This window comes from Lissotriton helveticus, chromosome 5_1 (genome assembly GCF_964261635.1).
Source record: "Lissotriton helveticus chromosome 5_1, aLisHel1.1, whole genome shotgun sequence".
NCBI lineage: Eukaryota > Metazoa > Chordata > Amphibia > Caudata > Salamandridae > Lissotriton > Lissotriton helveticus.
Genome location: NC_136065.1, coordinates 1,097,140,159 through 1,097,163,440, shown reverse-complemented (window position 1 = coordinate 1,097,163,440; position 23,282 = coordinate 1,097,140,159). Strand labels below are relative to the sequence as shown.

Below are 23,282 nucleotides of genomic sequence, written 5' to 3'. Positions count from 1 at the left end.
AGAGATGTCCCATGTGTTCAGATTTGTGTAAGGAGAATGAGGTCCACATGTTGTTTATATGTAAAGCGTATCTGAAAGCTCGGAAAAGATGGCTCAAACCCATGTGTGTTCTCTTAGGAACCAGATCGGGTTTAACAGCATACAGGATCTTAAAAACTAACACTGCTCAGTTTATTGTATTCAGCATTAGTAGGTTTCTCTACTCTGTGTACATTGTGCGAAAGACACTGGGACAGATGCTCTAAGTTGGACTAAATTTTAAAAAACTGAATTCTGCTGCTAAATGAATGATGATTCAAATTGATTGGCGAGAATTAATTCCACACTTTATTTTTTAGAAATTTCTAGAAATTATCGTTTTAAATGAATTGATGCATGTCTACTGTTACGATTTTCTGTCTAATGTATGTATATACGTGTGTCTTTTATGGCCATTTGGCCGAAATAAAGAAATAAATAAGTATAAATTAAAATAGGAAACCTGATCAGCAAGCAGGAGGGCTTGTTGGCAGCAGAGAAAATTATTGAAACTTGTTCAAGGGACCAAAGAGCACATAAGTCTACTTATCCCGTCCATTTTATAAAGGATAACACCAGTTGTTTTGTTTCCCCATATCTAACTCACCATCATCTCCTTACTGCTTCCATAGGCTGCATCACCCTTTCCTTCTACTCTCTCTCATCAAATAGGTTCCATTCCGTAAACTCTCTAGTTTCTCTCCAGTGGCTCAATACCCCATTAACCAATACTCTCGACACAGGTTGACTGCATGCGCCCATCTTCTCCAATCCCACACCACAGGGTCCATGCTTGCCTTCTGCTCTTCCACTCTTACACCTTAAAACGTCTTTCCCCTCCACACTCTCACAGAATGGCACTGAGTGAAGGAGAGGAGTGGAGACACAGGAGGAGCGGCGTAACAGATGGAGGTTTCGAGTGCCGGTACATGAGGGGCACAAATGGAGAAGGTAGTGTGTGGCGGCAACTTGTGGGCCCAGAGGAGCGAGAATGTAGCGGAATCCACCGGGAACCAAGTAAGGGGGAATTAACACTCACCCGGTGACGTGAACCCGTGAGGGAGCCTCCTGACGAGAGTTACTGCCTGGGAGAGCTATGGCCTGGCAGAGAATATTTGACTGATGCGTGCCGGAGTGGTTGGCCCCCTGATGACTGCCCGTGTGTTGATACAGGGCCTGCGGCTGGCAGCACGCTCCGGAGAGGTAAGAGGCAATAAACGCTCAATGCCTGACCCTAAAATGGCGCCTGCGGTCAAAGGCGGCGCCATCAAAGTATAACGCTGGAGCCACCCAAGGAATTAACCTTAGCCTAGCGAGACCGGAAAAGTTCTACAAATTGACTGTCTGCAGACTAGGGCAGCTATCCAGATTGGGGCTTGAGTACAATCAGGGGCGGTGAACATGCACAGGATCTTGTTCATTTATGGAATAGAGAGCCCTACTAACAAAGTCCTGTTTGGGCGAGTGATTGCAGTGCACACAGCTGAATAGGGGCTGCCCCCGAGAGGTGCAGAACTTAGCAGCCACGGAAGAGGGGGAAGGGTCACGACGACGGTTGTCACAGAACTACAGTCCGATCTTCTGGTGACAACGACGCGCACCAGGAATCACGTAGAGATGCTGCTACATACTTTTGGAAAGCTGAGACCTAGCTACTTCTGTATGATGCCCGGCGGAGCTACCCCGCGAGCTATAGGGGAGATTCACTTTTGGCTCCCTATTTTGACTATCAACTACCCAGACGGACTTCGGGCAAACGCTTCTGCGTCTCTACTGACCTTATCTTCCCCCTCTCCCTTCCCCCTACCCTCCCCCCTCTCCGCTCCTACCCTTTCCAGCTTCTGTCCTCTACCCTTACCTGCCCTCACCCTTTGTCCCCACCCTGTTTTTCTGCGAACCTCTTCCCCCGCCACTTGGGACCAAACTATTTTGTCTGATGCCCGATGGAGCTACTTGGTTTAGCTATAGGGGAGATGGGCCATGGAGTCCCTCCGTGGTCGTCACCTACCCAGTCGGTCCTTAGACAGACTTCCTTTCGTCTCTATGGTTGTCTCTTCCCTTATCCTCACTTTCTCACCTCCCCTACCCCCTCTACTTTTTCTCTCCTCTCCTAATGTATTGCTGATTGTTTGATATTATGCTTACTGGCTGATCTTTTTCTGGTATATGGTTGAACCACATTGTTGCACCTCCTTTCGTCTCTCTTGTCGGCTCCTCCCGCATCCTCCCTCTATGTCTCTCCTTCTCTCCTCTCGCAATGTAATGAGACTGAACTATTTTGTCTGATGCCCGATGGAGCTACTTGGTTTAGCTATAGGGGAGATGGGCCGTGGATTCCCTCCGTGGTCGTCACCTACCCAGTCGGTCCTTAGACAGACTTCCTTTCGTCTCTATGGTTGTGTCTTCCCTTATCCTCACTTTCTCACCTCTCCTACCCCCACTACTTTCTCTCTCCTTTCTCTCTTCTCCTAATGTATTGCTGATTGTTTGATATTATGTTTACTTGTTGATCTTTTTCTGGTATATGGTTGAACCACATTGTTGCACCTCCTTTCTTCTCGCCTGTCGGCTCCTCCCGCATCCTCTCTCTATCTATAGCTCACCTTCTCTCTCTCAATTTATTTGAGACTGAACTATTTTGTCTGATGCCCGATGGAGCTACTTGGTTTAGCTATAGGGGAGATGGGCCGTGGATTCCCTCCTTGGTCGTCACCTACCCAGTCGGTCTTTTGACAGACTTCTTTTCGTCTCTCCTTATTGTCTCTTTCCTTATCCTCCCTTTCTCACCTCCCCTGCCCCCTCCACTACTTTTCTCTCTCCTCTCTCTTCTCTCCTCTCCTAATTGTATTGCTTATGTTTTGAATGTTTTGTGTAATTGTTGAACTTTTTCTGTTACATTGTTGATTCTCATGTAAAGCGCTCTGATACCTCCAGGTCTAGCCAGCGCTATATAAAAGTAATGAACCTGCGGCTGCTGACAATATGTGCTCCCACTTCCCCCAACCCCCCCCCCTCCGCTCCTACTCTTTCCAGATTATGTCCTCTGCACTCGCTTGCGCCTGTCCTTTGTCCCCACCCTGTTTTTCTGTGAACCTCTTCCCTCGCCACTTGAGACTGAACTATTTTGTATGATGCCCGATGGAGCTACCTGGTTTTAGCTATAGGGGAGATGGGCCGTGGATTCCCACCTTGGTCGTCACCTACCCAGTCGGTTTTTAGACAGACTTCCTTTCATCTCTACGTTTGTCTCTTCCCTTATCCTCACTCTCTCTCCTCCCCTATCCCACACTACTTTATCTCTCCTTTCTCTCCTCCCCTAATGTAATGCTGACTGTTCTATTTAATGTTTACTTGTTGTGCTTTTTCTGGTATATTGTCGAACCACATTGTTGCACTTCCTTTCGTCTCTCCTGTCGTCTCCTCCGCATCCTCCCTCTATTTTTGTCTCTCCTTCCCTCCTCTCTCAATGTATTGAGACCGAACTATTTTGTCTGATGCCCAATGGAGCTACCTGGTTTAGCTATAGAGGAGATGGGCCGTGTATTCCCTCCTTGGTCGTCACCTACCCAGTCGGTCCTTAGACAGACTTCCTCTCGTCTCTACGGTTGTCTCTTCCCTTATCCCTTCCCTTATCCTCACTTTCCCTCCTCCTCTACCCCCCACTACTTTCTCTCTCCTTTCTCTACTCCCCTAATTGTATTGCTGATTGTTTGATAGAATGTTTACTTGTCGATCTTTTCTGGTTTATTGTTGAACCACATAGTTACACTTCCTTTCGTCTCTCCTGTCGTCTCCTACCGCATCCTCCCTCTACTTATGTGTTTCCTTCCCTCCTCTCTTAATGTATTGAGACTCAACTATTTTGTCTGACGCCCGATGGAGCTACTTGGTTTAGCTATAGGGGAGATGGGCCGTGGATTCCCTCCTTGGTCGTCACCTACCCAGTCGGTCTTTAGGCAGACTTCTTTTCGTCTCTCCTTATTGTCTCTTCCCTAGCTCCTATCCGCTCTCCCCTGAATCTCTCCCCTTGTCTGCCCTGGGATCACTCCTTACTGGACTTTGGACGTTGCCGTGACTCGTCTACTGGTTTGTGTCCCCATCACCCTTCCTCTCCTCTTCCCATGCTTTGTCCCTCACCCGCCCCTCCCCTTTCCCGCCCTCATTATCGGTCTACTTCCCGTGCTCCAACCCCCCCTCCCCGGAATCTCTCACCTTGCCTGCTTTTCCCCTTACGTATTTGTGCTTATTGTTTATCTCTACCTTACATGTAACTATGTTGCCATTCTCTAAGAACTGTGTAACCTTTGTAATGATGTAACCTGTAACTATGATCTGATGCTCATGTAAAGCGCTCTGATACCTCCGGGTCTAGCCAGCGCTATATAAAACTTTAAAATAAATAAATAAATAAATAAAATACTTCTGTTCTTTTGTCAAATGCTCCAACTCCCTGGCTGTCCACCCTTCCACTTTTTTTTTTAGCCTGCTACTCCTTCCTTTTACCACCACAGGCTGAATATCCGCTTATAAACTCTCCAAAAACAAGCCCCATAGTCCTCCTCCATTGCTTCAGCATAGGCTCCAAACCATTCCCTCTCCACAATCGCTCTGGCTTTTACCACTTTTTGTCCTCTTGTCAAATGCTTCTCTTTATCCTTATCTGTTATTCTTACCAAAGGTTGCCTGCAGCTCCTTCATTTGCCTATTTTGTGGAAATACAGGCATAGGGAATCTCACTGCCACCCTATCACCTGCTATCCTACTGTAAATGGGACCCAACATATACCTCACTCCATCCAAAGCTCTACCTCAGGAACTGTCAGAAAGCCCACAGCCCAACCTCCACAGTTGTAAAACCCATCTTAAGTGGCCACAAAGCAATAATGCTTAACAAGACAAATGCATGATGCTTCTTCTCTTTTGGGAGCAGAAAAACAAAACACAGACTAACATGCCTGTTGGTGTCTTTTACACAATATGGGTTTCTGAAGGATAGCTCATCGAAGTTGCTCTTACACATCAGAGTAGAAATTAGTTGATGCTGCGTGTGAAGGGGCATTTGTTATTTTGAAAGAAAGGCTACTTTGCCAACACTGCCCTTTGATCATAACTTGTAAGCCTTGGTATACGCAGTGCAGGAATTTTTATTTTACCCAGCTGTGATTAGGAGGATGACCTGAAATCTAGCATCAATGTAAAGGTGTCCTTTGTAAGGCATTGCTTCTCAATTTGTGAATGCCTGGTTATGGTGTAGGGGAAAGGGAGCCCCCACAGTGATTCTGGTAAGGTTTACCTAGGTGGTCCAACTTTGATAAACAAGGCTTTGAGTGCATCTGGAATAGATACAAAGTGCTAAATCAAGATGTGTCTGTTGAGTGTGATCTGCAATAGAGACTTAAGCTTCACTTCACTGATCAGGCCAAATAAAGTGGAAATACACCTGGGACACCTATGTTCTCATTTAAATGGGACTTAGGTTGGCTATTTAGACTGAATGTCTTCCTGGTACGAGCCAAAGAGTGATTTGCATAACCATGGTCCTTTTCCATGATGGCACAGATGAGGAATGGAAAGCATCCACAGTACTAACCAGTGTTTCACATGTCATGTCCCAGCCTGAGACCCTTGTGAACACACTTAGACTGCGCCATGCAAGTTGCCAGCCTATAACAAATGCGTTGAGAGGACTGATGTCAAAACTCAGATAGCACACATCATAAAGCCATCTCTAGGTGGGACAGACTGGGCGGTGTTAACTGCCCACAACTTATTCCTGTGCTCTCCGTACTGCAGCCTGAGGCCTAGTAACTGAGCAAAGGTCTGCTGAAGGGGTCAGAGTAAGAAAATCAAATTCACTTACTTTAGTAGCAATGCATGCTAAGGGAGGTTGGTGCTGGGGAACCGGGGCGAAGATACCAGGCAATGTTTTGCAATTATAGATTGTATGTCTCGGCAATGGAAGTTACAACATCACAAGCTGATATAACAGTATTCACCTAATTATGTGGCTTATAAGTTGGATTTTAAAGAGAAAAAAATATACATTTATTTTCAGTTGCTGCATAATTATGATTGACTTATTTCAGCTGTTACCTTATGATGGACATATGTGCATTATGATGCTTACATGTTATGTAAAACATGCTCTTAGTTTTAGATGTTTGTAAATGAATGTCTCTGTCTCACAAGAATACTTAGTTTGATGTTAAAATAAACTAAAACCTAAAAAAGCTCAGTTTTCACTTATTTTGAAGGAGATATTGTGCTCATTTGATACAGTGAAGGATATGCTCCACGAGGGCTGCTTTAGCTGCTGGTTGTATCAGTTATTAAGAAGTCACTGATTGCTTTACCTGTAGTTGTTGCAGTTCCTTGATGTTGCCATCACATTGCAGCTGAAGGTCCCTCATTTGATTTTCATGCTTTTGGTGCTGAGCCAACCTTTCATTTTTCTGTCTCTTGTCCTCTTGAACAGCAAACTAAAATAAAAAAGAGAGAAGGCAAATTAGTTCCTATGGTGACATATAGACTGGCATTAAATGATCCAATCTAAAAGAAATACAGACCACAAGTGAGGTAAAAAAAAATAGCAGTTAAATACTAAGTGGTCAATACATCAAGGATGACTTTGAAACCCAATGCGAGCAAATCGTTCTACTTCCAAAGAAGAACTACAAGGATTTATCAGATCATTTTCCTTGCTTTTCAGTCTTTCTCTTCATCTTTTTCCCTCTTGTCTGCTTTTTCTCTCTTGTTCTGTGACTAAGTCTGATGATGAGACGTAAGTTCTGGTTGCAGAAAGGAGTGCTGGAGGGCCCCACCTGCAACCACTGAATTAATTGAAGCACAGCGTAGTTGCCAGTAAGCAGTGCGTCTGACTTTTGTTAACCAGAAGCAACACTTTCTTTTGAAGAACTCTGGCTTGGATTACAACTTCAACCGCCCAACCTTAAAAATAGGCAAGGCGAGCACTAGTGGCAAAAGATGTATTCCCAACCTGACAGTGGTAAACGATTAAGAGTCAAAATTAAAACATTGCAATTAAACAGACTAAAGCAGACTTTCTTATAAAAAAAAAGCTACAGAAACTCTTAACTCACTGTGCAAGACCTTCAAAGTGATGGCATGTTTCAGAAAAACGAGCAACCTTTAGAATTCCATCCTTCCTAATCTCAAGGATTCTGCAATTCTATCATCACATATTTCATCTCCTTGATTGAATCAATTAGCAATAGAATTACATCTAATGTACAGCTGGGCACCCATGCACAGAGTCCAAGAGTGAAGGGCAAAATAAGTGCTACATGGTCTGGCTTCAAGTCATTGCATCCATCAGACACTTTCGAACTTATCTGCATCCATCAGACACTTTCGAACTTATCTGCATCCATCAGACACTTTCGAACTTATCTGCATCCATCTTACACTTTCGAACTTATCAATCAGGCTAAATCGTGCTTTACACTGAATCCTTGCCCACTACATGTCCTCCACAGTTTTGCTCCTGGCCTGTATAACCATCATCAAGGTATAGAACTCCAGCTTATTGACTCAAGCAATGCCAGAGAAATGGAAAGTTGGGTTGGAATCCCCTCATTCTGCGAAAAGGAAAACCTCACAGCTGATGACCCCACATGCCATCCACCCACTATGCATTCAACTGCACTACTAAAACTTCTAGAGAAAGAGACAGCTTCCTAACTATCAAAATTCCACGAAGAATCCAGTATATTAGATGAATGGCGGCTGGGTTGCAGAACTGGCTTAGATTTTTGCTGGCCATGGGAGAAATGTGGCAGATACAGGATGAAGTAGATCCGTGGTTCTCATTTTATTGAACTCATCAGCACCATTGATACAATCGATCATGCCACCATGATCGAACAGATGACTGACATTGGCACGCACAGGGCACAGTGCATGACTGGTTGAACTCATCCCTGTCCAATCCTATCCAAATACTTTCACCTGCCTCATTTCAATCAGGTAAAATATCTACTGTCTTTGGAGTTCCACAGGGCTTTTTGTTATCACCATTACTTTTCAATATCTACCTATGTCATCTATCTCAGGTGATCAGATCATTTGGACTAAAGGCACTGATGACACAAATTATCGTCTGGCTTGACCATCTGGATCCCAAATCATCATTACCATTGAGAAACAGCATGAATAGCCTACAACAGCGAATGGGCTCAAAATTTCTTAAAGTTAATGAGAATAAAACCGAGCTCCTGCTACTGGGCAATAATCCCACTTCATGGAAAAACATCGTATGGCATTCAGAGCTTGCCGCTGAAAAAGGAAACATTTTAGGAGTCTTTATGAACTCTGACTATAGTTAATAGTGAAGAGTCTATGTTATGTTGCCTACCCTTTTCTCAATCTTGTGAATACTCGGGAATATTCTTCCTTTTGTTACACCAGACAAACATTGCAAGGCTGTCTCAGCTCTCATTCTGTCACAGTTTGATTACTGTAATAGCTTTTTGGCAGGTCTTCAAGGTTATCTTCTCAACAATCGCTGTCTACAATGGCTTTCAATTGAGGAAAATAGTATTCAAGGAGCTCTGTATTGCCCATATAGTCTCCTATGACCTAGAGAAATCTGATGTGAACATTATTGATCACCTATACTCAATCCCTCCTTACGACCTGCACAGCTCCTGCTGTTCCACGTCCCACACATAAAGAAGGCATATTTTGCCCATCTTGCGCCAAGCAGTAGAATTCTATTCTTCAAACATAAGAGCCCTAGCATTCAGAAGCACTTTGAAAACATTCCTATTCTATTAAGCCATGGATAACTTATCTCTACTACTTTTAATTCCTTTGGTGCCAGGAAACCTTCGGGTGTCTGTGCGCTCTTGAAATAAAATAAATGTCAGTCAAGATTTTCATGAGGAGATCAACGGGATCTGGCCATGGTCAAGAGTGGCTACTACCTAATCACTATGTGTGCCACAAATGTATAGACTCTAGATGCATTAGTCAGTGATGCTCCTGAATGTCAAGCTCTGAGGCTAAATCTCTCTGCATCTGATCTATCAAGGGTTCTAGGTTGTCTTTTAACATTGTTAATATGTTACCGCTAACCAGTATTCCCAGGTGTTTCAGTTTTGAAGATTTCCACTCTATGCAACAGGTGTCATCTAATAAATCAAACATAAATATGATTGTATTTGAGTAAAGGTACAAATAAAGTGCAAATGTAGGAGTAGGGCGGCAGAGTGCGAGGGAATGAGCTGCAAATCAGGAAAAGAAGTCTTGTTTATTGACTGAAGGATTCACTCTGCTGGCTTTTAATGGGATATGTGTGGTGTTACTCCTTCTGGATGAGATGCTCCTTGCAAGAGAAGATTCAGCATTTTCCTCATGATAAAGTGCGTGCTTACCTGATTAATGATGGACAGGAGTTTCCGATCCTTAGTTGGCTTCACGAAAAGGTCTGCTTTCTGTTATTTTCTTCTTGCTTTTTTGGGTTTTCTGCCTGGTATTGTCTTAGCCGCATGTGTAGCATTCACTGGTCCAGAGCTTCAACTTTACAAGTTAGGGAACTGTCTTTAAGATGAAACTTCACATATATTGAAAAATGAAACCTAGCATGTATTCAAGAAAGGCTTGTAGAGGGAAGATAATGTACTATGGTCTGAATGGATCTCCAAGATACTGACAAGAAGGGTGTTGCCATAATGTATATGTAACAGTACCAGGGCTTAGAGAGCCGTTCTTTAGTCAAATTCTGTGAGCAAGCCTCAACTCGGATTCATTTACAATCGAGGATTTTTGGGCTACTGGTAGTTTGAGATTTGAATCCATCAAGGAACATTGCCAGGAGACATTCTTGTACTTCATTCTGTTTGCTGTCTTTGGTAGCCAAAACAAATTGTAGGGGTTCAGCTTTAGTTAAGACTTTTGGTATCAGGCTTATGTGCTGGTGATGCAGTTGTTTAGGTGGTCCATAACAGGTAGCTAAAATCTTTACCTAGAGCTGTGTAGAGCTAGACAACAGGTGACGAGATGGAGACTTGTTATATGCTGCCAAGTCACAGGGCTGATTTCAGCTCTTGAAGACATGATTTGGAGGAGCTGGCATTTGCTGGTCAAGTAGGAAGTGAACCATTTGAAGTTGTTGCCACTAAAGGACATATATTAAGTGGGGATGTGGAACAAGGTTAGGTCATCAACAACAAATCATGTTGTGGGCAGGTCTAGGAGTACTGGGAGACAGGGGGTCACCATTGTCAGTGAGGAGGTCATCGACCACCAACTGGATAGTAGTTATCTGTGTGATGCACTGTGGTCCTTAGCCTGACCAGCAATCCTGATAAACGATTTTGATTGAATTGCTTGTGTGGTTGCCAGAGCAAACAACAACTTCTCGATTTTCCTGCTAAGAGAGAGGAAATTAGCTATTATGAAGTAGTTGGACAGTTCACTGGGATCACTGATGGCTTTCTTCTGTGGAAAAGTAAATTTTGCCATGTTCTGTGTCCCTACGTGTCCTCCATCTTATGTTATGTGTGCATGATTGAATATGCATATGTATCCCCCATGTTTGATTAAAGACGCAATTACAGTTGTGTCCATCACTAGTATGCCAGTTTCCAGTTCTCGTGAAAGCTACGAGTATCAGGCCTATGTAAAGTTACGTTGCCACGTTTCTCAGTGTGCACGTTATTTCATTGTAAAGTCCCCGTTTCTAGGCCTCAAAAGGGCCCGGACACCAGATTCAGCTCCTGTCTCCTGAGCCTCGCTGAGGAGCGATACAGCCCCCACCTGTATCCTCGACCCTTCACTTACTTCCTGCCTCGCAGTGCCCGGCTCAGCCTGGCTCTGCCTCTGAGTCTGCCAAGAGTATGTTATGATTCTAGTTATCAGTCCAGCCCTCCTTCTCTGCATTCCTAAGCTACTGAATCGCATCAATAGTTTCCGTCATTGTCTAGCCTTTACGTCTCCATGTAAGAGAAATACTGCATTTAATGGTCATTTAATATTCTTCATCACGCACTACATGTAGAATAATGCATGCTCCAGTCTTAGAGTCTGTTAGCCTTTACCCCGATAACTTTTGGATTCTATCAACATGTTCTCTAAACATCAGATACTAGATACTGTTTAGGTACGTGTCGCCCTGACTCTCCAGACTTCAGTCTCTGCTCCTAGCACAGAGTTCATAGCCCCCAGCTTCTCCTAGTAACACGTTATTGTCAGTTTGCGCGCACCATTAGGTTAGAGGTCCCGGCTCCTTAGGTAGCCCCCTCCATGTTTCCGCCCCATTTATGACATATTCTGTTACGTTTGCATCACATGTCTATGTATACGCCCCTGTTACACCCATTTTCACCCTTATCTTTCGCGACTGCTATTGACCACACCCACTGCTCCGCCTATCATATGTATTGTAATGCAACTGTTTTAATATATATGCTTGTGCACTGCTATTAAATGTTACCCCCATTCCCTTGTGCCGATTCTGATCCTGCCCCCGGCAGCGCTGCCATCCTGTTCCCGTGCAGGTTGTCCTGTTCCTGTCCTTTATGCTGTATTAAAACCTGCAAACTCCTACTACCTCGAATCTTGACTCTTATTTATTGAGCTATCTGTTATTGCTATGTCCAGACAAACCTAGATCCGGTATTATTTATTTATATACCACACTTCAATGAAATTGGGAGTAATTTCTGGTGCAAATCGGTCTAGGGGGAACTTGTAAAACAGTTTCTCATTAAAACTTCTTTGGAATGATACTGGTTGGGGTTGTGTGCCTGTAAAATGGCTGAAATAAACTTCAAATTTGCCAAGCATTCGCTCCTTTAGAGAATGTTTTTTTTAAATATCATCCATCGGTTTGAGATAACTTCTGTACTCGTCAGATGTGTCACATCATGAGAGCAAATGCAGTATGAAAAGCTTCAAAACACGGAGTCATTGAAAAATCCTACATAAAATGATATTAAGGTTACAAAGCCGAAATATTCCTGAAATGTACTAGTACATGCAGAGCATCCTTAACTCAGCTCAAAGTCGAATACATACATAGACTGAAAGCAACTACTAATGACACATCTAAACTAAATTGAGGGGAAAAGGTGTTTACATTGCGTTTCAAGACCTATGAGTTTGTGTAATCTTACTCTCTCTACAATGAGAGTAGTCAGTGATATTGGAGTATGTCATGCCATACTTTATTAATGATTAAGACAATTACATTATAAAATCAAGCATTGGTAATGCTTCGGTTTCGCCTACGTAGTGAATAAAGAGCTGTTTTCATCAATCATTGTCCTGGAGAAGAGAAGGCAAGAGCTCCCTGAAAGATAACACAGGAGTGGAGAAGATGGGGCGCAGCAGCAAGAGCTACTGACTCCAGAGCTGGGGATCCCAGTTTGAGTCTCTGCAGCACCGTGCAACATCCTGCGATTCTATATAAATCAGTTAATCTCTCCGGGTGATAAATTGTTATATAAACATGCTAAAAGTGTATAAGGCAAAACTTTATGAAAATATAGTTCCATCAAAGTGGATGTAAACAGTATTTCAGAAGCAGGAAACTGATAAGAGAAGCAGAAGAGGAACAAGCATTGGTAAGTACAGGAAAATATGTTACAGCCAATAGAAATGGAGAAAAAGCAAGTGGCTCACACAGGAACCAATGAGAAGCTAGGAAAGAAAGGAGGCCCTTTTAAGCTTATATTAAAAACATTAGATTTCTCAAGCACAGCACAAGCGCTGTGCAGGCGAAACCTAACCAGCGGAGAGACATATTAGTTTAACATTTCTAACGGTAAAAGCCAACAGCTATATAAATAGTGCAAGCTATGTGCAAGTGAATTTGTATGTACCATTATTGGAATTGTCTACGCTTGTATCTATGGCCAACTGGGCATTGAAACCTGCGTAATTAGATTCCAAATAAATTTACTAAAGTGCAAAGGTGCTAGTGCGGGTACAGATGATGCTTACTGTGCCCGTCGTGTCTATACCATCTTAATTACCACCGCTGTTAGGTTTTAAGTCTCGAATAATCTGCTGTGTTTGGCCCATGGAGTGATGTTTTCTTGTGGGCAATTATGCAGCGGGTTGAAGAACGATTTTTGCACGAAGCACAGATAGTTGGTCCCCTGGCACGCAACGCAGGCCATGGAATCTCCACTGAGCCAACAAGTTACGGCTTGCCTACAATTGCATACTTGCATTTGTAAGAAGGCTGATTAAAGTAGCTTTCTTCTAAGTTCTAAGAGGGCTGGGCATGCACATACTATCTGGATTACTGACTCCTGTTTGTACCCACATAGACAGCAACTTAGCGTTGTCGGCGGGCTCTTACAAGAAGGGTTGAGATCTTTTGTTTCGAACTGACCAAAACAGAACAACAAACTGGAGGTTTAACGTAGGTGAGAAATTAGTTGTTAGGTAAGCACAATGCTTTAAATGCTAATATGAAGCGATTAACAGTCAATGTGTGACGCTTGGCTGTTGTGTTCTTATCTTACAGATGTGACAGAGCTTTGGCCAAGGTGTTACTAAGCTGATTGAAAAATGCTGTTTCCATGGGGAGGGCCCAGGCTTCCTTTAAACCCAGAGCAGATAGGCATCCACAGTTACGCTCCACAGGATTTCTTTAGGTTTTGCTCATCTGAGACGCGATTTCCTGCCAACACAGGTTGTTCAGGGAGCCTTTTTCTGAGGCATTGTGAGTTCAACATAACTTTCCGAATGCATTCATTCTTTGCAGTTCTTGGTTCATTAGCCCAAATTCAAGTTTTACTTGTGCAAATAGACTTTGACCGGAAAAAGATAGATTTATAAACATTTATTTGAAGAAGATTTAATAAGGTAGGCTCTTTTCCATGGGTGATTTCCAGGCTCTATGAAAAAGTTGATTGAAGATGTGCTGCCATTACTGTGCACAGATGTTAAAAGCAGCTGAGCTTCTTTTGTAACTGACTGAATGCAAAAGTTAGGGGGTGGAAGGCTCTCCACTTGTGCCAAGTGTCGATTAAGATCAACCAAATGCAAACTAAATAGGCAGGGGGCAGAATGCACCCCTGCTTGAGGCCGTTCTTAGAATGAATATGAGATTTAACCAAACTACCATTATCGACTTTAACCTGTACCTATGTATCACTATACATGGTGATAATTGCGTTTAACAATATATCAGGAAAGTCCCATTCTGCCATTTCTGCCTTGAGGCAGGCATCGGGGACTCTGTCAAATGCTGATTTGAGGTCAACAAAGTATGTAAATAGTCGACTCCTCTGTTTATTGCTTTTTCAGCCAAGATGATGAGCACCAATAGGTTTGTTATTGTCCCCATCCCACCTCCATCCCGTTTGGGTTTTTGGTATTAACTGGTTCTCATTCGTCCACACCTGTTGAGTTTTCGGGGTATATAAAAGCCATATAATTTAGCTTCAACAGCTATTAAAGATATTAGCTTATAGTTCAGTAGGGATGACTGGTTGATACTCTTGTATATTGGATTAAGTATGCTCTATCTCCATTAGGATGGGATGGCATTGGAGCCGTAAATCCTGTTGGAAAAAAGGTGTTAGATATCTTGCCCAGCAATTAATGTCTTGCTTCCACAGGTGTTCGGAAAGCCGTTTGGGCCCGATGAACCCTCAGTCATCAATTTCTGTAATATCTGCACCGGACGCTTCACATCTATTCATGGTTGTTCAGTATTTACAATTTGTTACAACTTTGTGAATAAGCAAGATATTTTGAAAGATTACTATGTTTAGGCATTCTGTATACTGTGTATTTAAGAGAATGTGTGCTGGTATTGGGGCTGCCTCTTCGATGGTGTTAGCCTTTGGCATCCCCATATTAATAATATTCAAACTTTTAACACTGATGATTTCACTATCTTGGGGGGCGAGTGAATGGTGTGAATGCAGGACACCCAGGTACCCTCAGAGATACCTGCATTCTGATGACGATTTTGTTCCTTGATCAGCTTGTTTATCTCAACCAAAATTTGTTTACTGTTGAGTGGCTTACAGAAATGCAAGAGCTTATTCCATTTTCCTTCCTGATGATTCATTTTTGTATGACAAATGTCTCTTTTGTAGATACTTGAGTAACGCTGCCTAATCAGCAAAAAGCTACAGTTTCAATAGAGCTGTACAAATGCGGAGTTCTTAGTAGTCGAAAACTTACTATTAAATCGGAGTTTGTGAATTCCAAAACAAACGTTAACTTACACAAAAGTGCAAGTTTACCTTTGTGACTCAGGCCCTAATTACACAGATAAAAGCAGTACAGACTCCTTGTTTTACTGCTTGCAGACATCACCTGAAAAATTACCCATTGACTAGCATTGTATTGATTGACAACAGCATAATTTAAGTACAGCCTTTTCTGATGATGAATGTTTTTGTCAGAATATTAACTGCATTTGCAATACCTCTAATTTCAAAGACAGAAAGCAAGGGTTTTCCAAGAGTATATGGACATGAAATAAAAACCTGTTTTTTGAATAGGCATTCTTCACAATCTTGATGTTTTATATGGCTGAAACAAAAAGGTGTTGCTTATTGTTGTTAATCTTAACATTTCAATACATAGCAATGGCCGACAATAATATTTTTCCAGGTAGCATACCTGCTTAATCTTTTCTCTGTCTTGCTCAGGAGACCCAGAAGAGTTTATTCTTAAACTCTTCTTAAACATGGCCATACGCGTCTTGGCTTCACTTCGTTGGATTTTGGGCAGTCTTGCTCTTTCCTGAGTTTGCTTGTTCTTTAATTCCTCAATGAGCCTTTGATTGTATCTCTGCATTTGTTCCATTTCCTGTGAAGCACATCACAAACGACAAGCAAAAAATACTTAACATAAATATGGCTAAAGCATTGGGAAACCATAAGCTATGCAGTTCCCAACATAATCAATCCTGCTTTAAAAATAAAAGACTAATATAGTTTGCAATAATTGCAATGCCTTAAAAACAACAAATGATCTTGTCATCAAAGAAGATTTGTTAAATAACGATCTCCAGAACAGTCTTTTCACACTTTTCTGAAAGAGCAAGTTACATATCCATCACCATTATTCCTAAACTCTATCAAAGAGCCCTGGTGGAGAACTTCCAAAAGGTTATCCGTAGGAAATGGAGTGACAGGGTCACCCATCCGCAGAATACCAGTGGCTGTGGAAATAGCCTGAACATAGGCAACACTGGCCTCAGTAGGGCGTCGCGGAGGAGAAAGTAATTCTTCTGTGGGCAACGGCTGCAGACTGAGCCATCCGTCCCCAAGTCCAAGGGAATCGGCCAGTCCCGGAATGGTGGGGGATTCACAGATGAATGGGGAACCTGAGGGGCCCAGGGGAAGGCGGAGAGGCCGGTGGAAAAGCCAGCCGCAAGCCACGGAAAGAAGGGTTCAAGGATTAAGGTCGTGGGGAGGGCGAGGAGCCCTCCCTGGAAGATGCAGGTGAAAAGGCAACAATGCTGTGCCCTGTATCCGGGGAGGAAGACACCAACAGATGACAGACCTCAGGAGAGGAAGGAACCTCAGGAGACGAATCAAGAACCCGACGCCGGCATGGCTCTGTAGAGTCCGCCACAGGTACCTGATCGACGTCGATCGTCACCAGAGTGGGTATTTGTGGCGCCGGGTCGACCTCTGCCACCACGTGCTCGCCAGGAGAATGGGGTGGGGTCGACACCGGTACGGCGAAGGAGCGGCGCCGAAAAGGCGCCAGCTCGGCCTCAGACAGGGCAGCCGCCCACATCGAGGACCAAGAGGGACTCGGGAAAGCACCCCACGTCCCAGCCTCCACCCGTGACTCCACCGGAGCCAGGGAGGAAGGATCCAGGCGCCAGCTCAGCCTCTGGCAAGGCAGCCACCTGCTCAGAGGACTCAGTAGGACTCGGGGGCAAGCCCGAAGTCCCGGAGATCTCCTACGACACCACAGGGAGCCCGAAAGGGATTCGCGGCGAAGCGGGGATGCCAGGCGCCGAAGATGGAAGCCCCGATGGACTACACCTCGACGACACCACCCTCCTACGACCTGAAGCTGAAACTTTCGGTGCCTGCGCCGGCGACTCCGCGGAAGTCCCCGCGCGAGGCAAGGGATCTGCGGAAGTCTCAGGAGGTGGAGGAGGGGCCAAAGAAGCCTGCAGAGTCGCAGCGTAGGCTGTCATTTGGGCCCTAGTCGCCCCAACGTCTGGAAACGGCGGGTAGGAAGGCAACAGTCGGAGGCGCACGTCCCGAGAGGACCCGGTTCCACCGCTGAAGGAGAACAAGGCCTCGGAGACAAGCTGAAGGACCTACCAGTCGGAAAACAACGCCCTTGGGGCCGTGGAGAGGGACGATGTCGCAGACAGAACCGGCCCCTCCTTGCTTCCGAGGTAGGGGACGGACGCTGGGACGAGACCGACCTGGACAAGCTGGCCGACAGCAATTTCATCCTGCCATGACTTAGGTTTAAGGTGCTGACAGGCTTCGCAATCCGTTGAGTCGTGGTGCTCGCCCAGGCACCACATGCAAATCTGGTGAGGGTCCATCGCCGACATGGGACGTGCACAAGAGGTACATGTCTTGAAGCCCGAAGGCATTCGCACACTGTTTTACTAACGCCAAAGTGTGAAAAAGGGAAGGCGGCCTGAAAACAGGCCAGGACACAATCCGAATCCGCGCTGCTCACGGAAAAGAGAAAAAAAAAACTGACGTAGGCGCGCCAGGGTGGGACTTGTGTATCCTCGCTGACGTCACGGACGTGGACGACGTCAGGGCAGAGTCACGTGGTGCCGTCCCCCTGGCGCACATGGATGCTGTGGCAAATAGTTTTCCTGATCCAGTCTCATGCCAGGGGATAATTTTACGTGAAGGAATCTGCAGTTAGTAGTCTCTATCAGATAAATCTGTACTGATTCCAGGACTAGATTTATTATGACATGCACCCAGAGGGTACCTTCGAGATACCCTCTGAAACCTTACTAGTCTTCTAGTATGTTGGCTGACTGGACCCTTCCAGCCTGTCACCACAGACAAGTTTCTGACCCCCTGTAGGTAAGAGCCCATGCTCTCAGGAGGTCAGGAACAATGCCTGCTCTGGCAGGAGGTGTTATCACCTCCTCCAGTAGGATGGCTAGTAAATCTGCATACCAAGGCCTGAGGCTTCAAAGTCTCTGCCGCCTTTGATATGCTACCTCGGCTTCCCCCAGACCTGGGAGATGCCTATCCCTACCCCTGAGGGCTGTCTGGCACCAGGATAGGTGGGAAATTAGCTATACAAGGAGGCGTGTTGCACTACCAGGCCAGACACAACCCGAAGGTGGGCTGCCTGATGTGCTCCACGAAAGAAGGATTCCACCATCTTGATTTTGGTGGAATTTGGAACTCTGGTACAAAGTTATACCCACTCCCCACAGGACGTGGTCATATAAAGCGGGTGGAGTGAGCCCGAGGGTAAGTGGCCTATTTGCTACCACCCTTAATGCCCCTAAATCCAGTATTTAGGTGGCCCCTGCCACCAAGAACTCAGATTTTTCAGACAAAAGAAGAAGGGCAAAGAAGAGCCGAAGAAGAGAGAACTGTGGACTACTGGTGGACTTTGCCACCAAACCCTGCCTGCCTGCTCCTGTCCCGATAATCGGGACAACCAGACTCGTCCTGCAGCTGTACATCCTCCAAAAGCATCGGAGGGCCTCCAGCACTTCACCAAGCAGGCAGCATCTCCCCTAAAGTGGATAAGCCACTTCCCTTCAACTTGCAGTCATTGACGGCAATGTCAGTACACAATTCTGCTGTTCACTGGGTCCACTGATGCAGCAGCCTCCCAGGAGGGGGTCAACGTGCTCCAGGAGGTCAGATCTGTCTCCCCAGCAAGTGTGAAGATGCCAGGCCCACCAGGAGCCGCCCTGCACCAATACCCCTTGGAGCAACCAAAGCTTGTTTAAAGTCCATTCCAGACTCCAACGCCACAAAGATAGACAAGCCGACTAGGGACGACAGCCATGCAGAGGCCAACACCAAGCTTGGCCAAACTGTCCTGTTTTGTCCCCCTTTGCAGGTCTAACTGAGAACTGTGAGCTCCTACGATGCACAGTAACAGCCAACAAAACTCTCTGCACCCCAGCTCCCCGGCCCAAGTCCAAGAACACCAACTATGCCCCCTACTCCCAAGACCCTCATTGACTGTACCCCCCGCTCGGAGCTCCCGACTTTTCCCCAAGTCCCCCTCTGTAGTCTGCTTCTAGGTGCCCCTCTTTCTTGTCAATGGTGTAGCGTCTAAGGCTACAGACCCGTCCAGCACCTCTGCACCAGGACACCCCAGGGCAGGTAAATCCAAACTGCAGGTGGATCTTGTAACCTTGAACCCCAGCACCTAAAGACCTAAAGGGAACTCCCGAAATACGATTGCAAGTACCTGTATGCAGTATATATTTCTTTCTCCATAGGAAAGCATTACCAAGTAAAAAAACATGTGACATTTTTATTTACCAGTAAAAATGAATATCTCGAAAAGTACTTACCCAATTACGATGTTCTTGGTGTAAAAATATATACAAAAATACACATTATTTTTCTATATTGGTCTTGAGTTTCTTCTGGAGTGCGTTTCATTTATTGACAAATGCTTAACACTACCATCTGATAAGCCTAAACTGCTTGCCCACACTACCACAAAAGAGAGCATTTGGAATTATTAATTTAAGCCATGTAGGCAAGGAAGGGTCTTCTGGACTTCCTACATAGTGTACCTCATTTAGGCACACTACATAAAAAGTCAGCTTCCCATAGTGAGGCTAGAGAGAGCGGTAGTGTCCCCTCAACATCTACTGCGCTTGCTGGCAGGTGTAAGGGAGCCGGTCTATGGCTGCCGGAGCTCCAGAGAAGCAGCTGGTGAGGATGGTTGCCAAGACCACTGAATGAGGGGCCATGGTGCAGCAGAATTATGCTATGGCTAAGATATCAGACTATGGAGAGTAAAGCAGGACTTTCAAATGTGTGGACTGCCCTAGGGCATTATGTTTCCATGGAGCACTGGCCTCGAGGCGCTTGGAGGCTAGGGACAACATTAAAGCTATCTGCTGCATACCAGAGGGGACCCCTTAGTAAAACACTTGCCTGAAGAACAGTGGACCACACCCATCATAAAATGGGGGCAGGTAGGGGCATGTAGCGACTTACTCCTGCAAGGGGCCTTTCTAGATTCTTACCCATGTGGGGCTTCTCAGGTGGTGTCTCCACTGGAGCTGTGTGGTAAGAGGTTCCAGCCCAGCAAACTCCTGGATAGGTAAGGCTACCATTGGTCACTTTACATTTTGTACCAGAGGAGACAATGGGATCCCAGAAGAATTCTTTGACTGAAGAGACCAGGGCCAAATAGATTGGCTTGCTGTAGCCCTTGACTGGAACTGAGCTCCTGAGTACCACGGTCTGTAGATCGGATCTGGGTGCATGAACACCAGCCTTACTGAGACATGGGCATACCTATAGGAGCCAGACGGTAATCTTGGTAACAGGGGTCATCACCAAAAATCGAAAAGTGCACTGGTTGGGAATACACCAAGCCTGAAGAAAGGTAAGGGGGGTCCACTTGGAAAAACATCTTATATAATACTGAATGCCACAGCGAGCATGAGCCAGGCCTTGGAGTCCAAAAAAGACTCAGTTGTTATTTACGATACCTTTACTGAACCCTGCATGGGAGGAGCTGCATCCAGTCCTGGAGGCGCTGAACATACAGCTCTAAGAGCTTAACAAAAGGTTGAGGGTCCTGAAATACAGGTAAGAGGACGTTGTCAAAGGAACAATATTCCAGTAACAATTAAAGGAATGAACATGATGAAGTACCCAGAAGACTGGATAGTGCCCGATGTGGCACCACATGGACTGTTGAATTCATAAGCCATGGAAAGGGAGCACGGAGTGCTGGCTTGGCTACCCCTCACCTCCTCAGCGGGTGGAAGCCACCTTGCGCCACTACCATGACAGACAGAGACATGATACTTCAGAGTGCCTGCACCACTGATCCTTTCAAAAAGGGGAATACTTATAAAACAAGCACTGGCGTTGCCAATAGGTCTCGCAGTAGGAAAGTTGGAGCTATTGGTTTTGTAAATGACAAAGCCCTTTATGTTTTTAAAATGAAAATAAAAATAAAAGGCATTGTTATTTGCAATTGTAATAGCTCCAACTTTCCTACTGCGAGACCTATTGGCAATGCCAGTGCTTGTTCCTTCTTAAAGTGAGGTTGCGGCCTGCCACACCGTCCGCTGTGTCAAATTGTGCAGGCTGACGTCACTCCCTCCCCCCTCGAGTATACAGACCCCTCCCCATGGAGATTGGTTAGAAATACAATACTTTTAGCTGGAAAACAAAAGTGCGTTTCTCTGAAGTTTTAGGAAGCGAAATTGCCACAGCCCATTACAAAACTGTCACCTTTGTGAATTCTAAAGCTGAACAAGATGATGAAACAACTTGCTATAAAAAGTAACTTTAAAAACGTGGTTGAAAACAATTAGAATTAAAAATGTATGTAAAAGAACATATTTCACGGGCAGGGCTGGCGCAGAGGCTGCGAGTGGGGCACGCCAGCACGTGGAATCACCGTGGGGCACTTTAGTGCCCAGTGTCACGCGCCTGGCTGGGGCATGTTAGTGCACGCCGCCTCGGAGGCACTCGTCCGTGCGATAAGCACCAGTGCACAGGAGGGGGGTCAGATATGTTATTACATATAGTGTGGGTGGCTTGTGTTATCATATGGAGTCTGTTGGGATTTTGATGGGGCTTGGCGCGTGGAGTCGGAGTAAGACGTGATTACATGGCGTCTGAGTGAGGTCTGATGTTACACAGAGAGGGGGTCGGAGGCTGGGTGGGATGTGGCATTACGTGGAGTGTGATTGGGACGTGATGGTATGTGGAGTTTGGGAAGCCTTAGTACATGTGGTCTGAGTGAGATATGTTATTACTTTGAGAGTGGGTGGGGCGTGTGGAGTCTGCGTTGCATGTTCTGTTTATGTGCAACGGGGTGAAACATGGTATTAGGCTGAGTGTGGGTGGGAGTGGGTGTAGGATGTGGTAACTGGTGTCTAGGTGGGATTCATTACTATATGGAGCCTGGGCGGGACGTGTAATAATGAGGCATCTGAGTGAGGTGTGCTATTATCCAGTCTGGTTTGGATGTCTTATGTGGACTCTGGGTGGGTTGTACAAATATGTGAAGTGTAGTTTAGATGTGGTATTAGGTTGAGGGTGACTGGGAGTGTGAGCAGGATATGTAATTTGGGTGGGATGCGTTACTATTTGGCATCGAAGTGGGTGTGTTATTATGCAGTGTACGGTTTGGATCTGCTATCTGGAGTCTGGGTGGGTTGTGTTATGCGGCATTGGAGTGGGTGTGTTATTATGCAGAGTGTGGCTTCGATGTGTTATCTGGGGTCTGGGTGGCAAATGATATGTGACATTGGAGTAGGTGTGTTGTTATGCAGAGTCTGGTTTGGATGTGTTATGTGGCATCTCTGCAGAATTCGAAGGGGGGAAACGGAGACGTCGGAGAGTGACTAAAAGAGGCAGAGGAAGTGAGACAGGATGGAGATTCGAAGGGGGGAAATGGAGACGTCGGAGAGTGACTAAGAAAGAGGCAGAGGAAGTGAGAAAGGATGGAGAGAGGGTCAAGGCCGAGGAATAGGAAAGATAGGCACATGACGAAAGAGAAATTAGGGTAGACTGAAAGGAAAGAGGCGGGGGGAGAAGGTCACAAAAGAAAGACTGGCAGTGAAACAGAGGCGGAGGAAACTGAGGAGGCAGAGTGCGAACACAGAGTAGAAAGGCTTGTGGGAAAAGGCAGATTGCGATAAAGCAGAGACGTATAGACAGACGGACGGAGGTGCGGAAATGAAAGACTGGCAGTGAAACAGAGGCGGAGGAAACTGAGGAGGCAGAGTGCGAACACAGAGTAGAAAGGCTTGTGGGAAAAGTCAGATTGAGATAAAGCAGAGACGTATAGACAGACAGACGGATGTGCGGAAATGTTAACAATGGGATAAGACGGGTAGGAGATGAAAGGCAAGAACAAAAAAATTTGAACAAATGCGTGCGCCAGGAAATTGAGCCATGAATAATTAGGGGAGGAGAAGCCGAGAAGCCGCAGAGCGCACGCTGGGCGAAACCCTTTGATGTGCTGTGCAGCCGTTATAAAAAAAAATGCAATTAGGAGGGAGGGAGGCTGATGCGCGTGCTTGTTTGGTCACGTGATTCACGTGAACTTAAAGAAAACCGCAGCAAGAAGCCCTTGGTTTGACG

The 23,282-nt window shown here is 45.4% G+C and overlaps 1 protein-coding gene across 2 annotated transcripts in view; it reads right to left on the bottom strand.

Annotated features, from left to right (window-relative positions):
- Positions 1–23,282, bottom strand: part of SLK (STE20 like kinase) — a 357,857-nt gene that overhangs the window by 42,979 nt on the left and 291,596 nt on the right. For both annotated transcript variants that reach the window (XM_078643720.1, XM_078643721.1), the window contains 2 exons: positions 15,634–15,822; positions 6,372–6,497 (listed from right to left, as the gene is read on the bottom strand). In XM_078643720.1, coding sequence (XP_078499846.1) covers positions 6,372–6,497; positions 15,634–15,822 — 315 coding nt within the window. The remainder of the gene's footprint in view (positions 1–6,371; positions 6,498–15,633; positions 15,823–23,282) is intronic.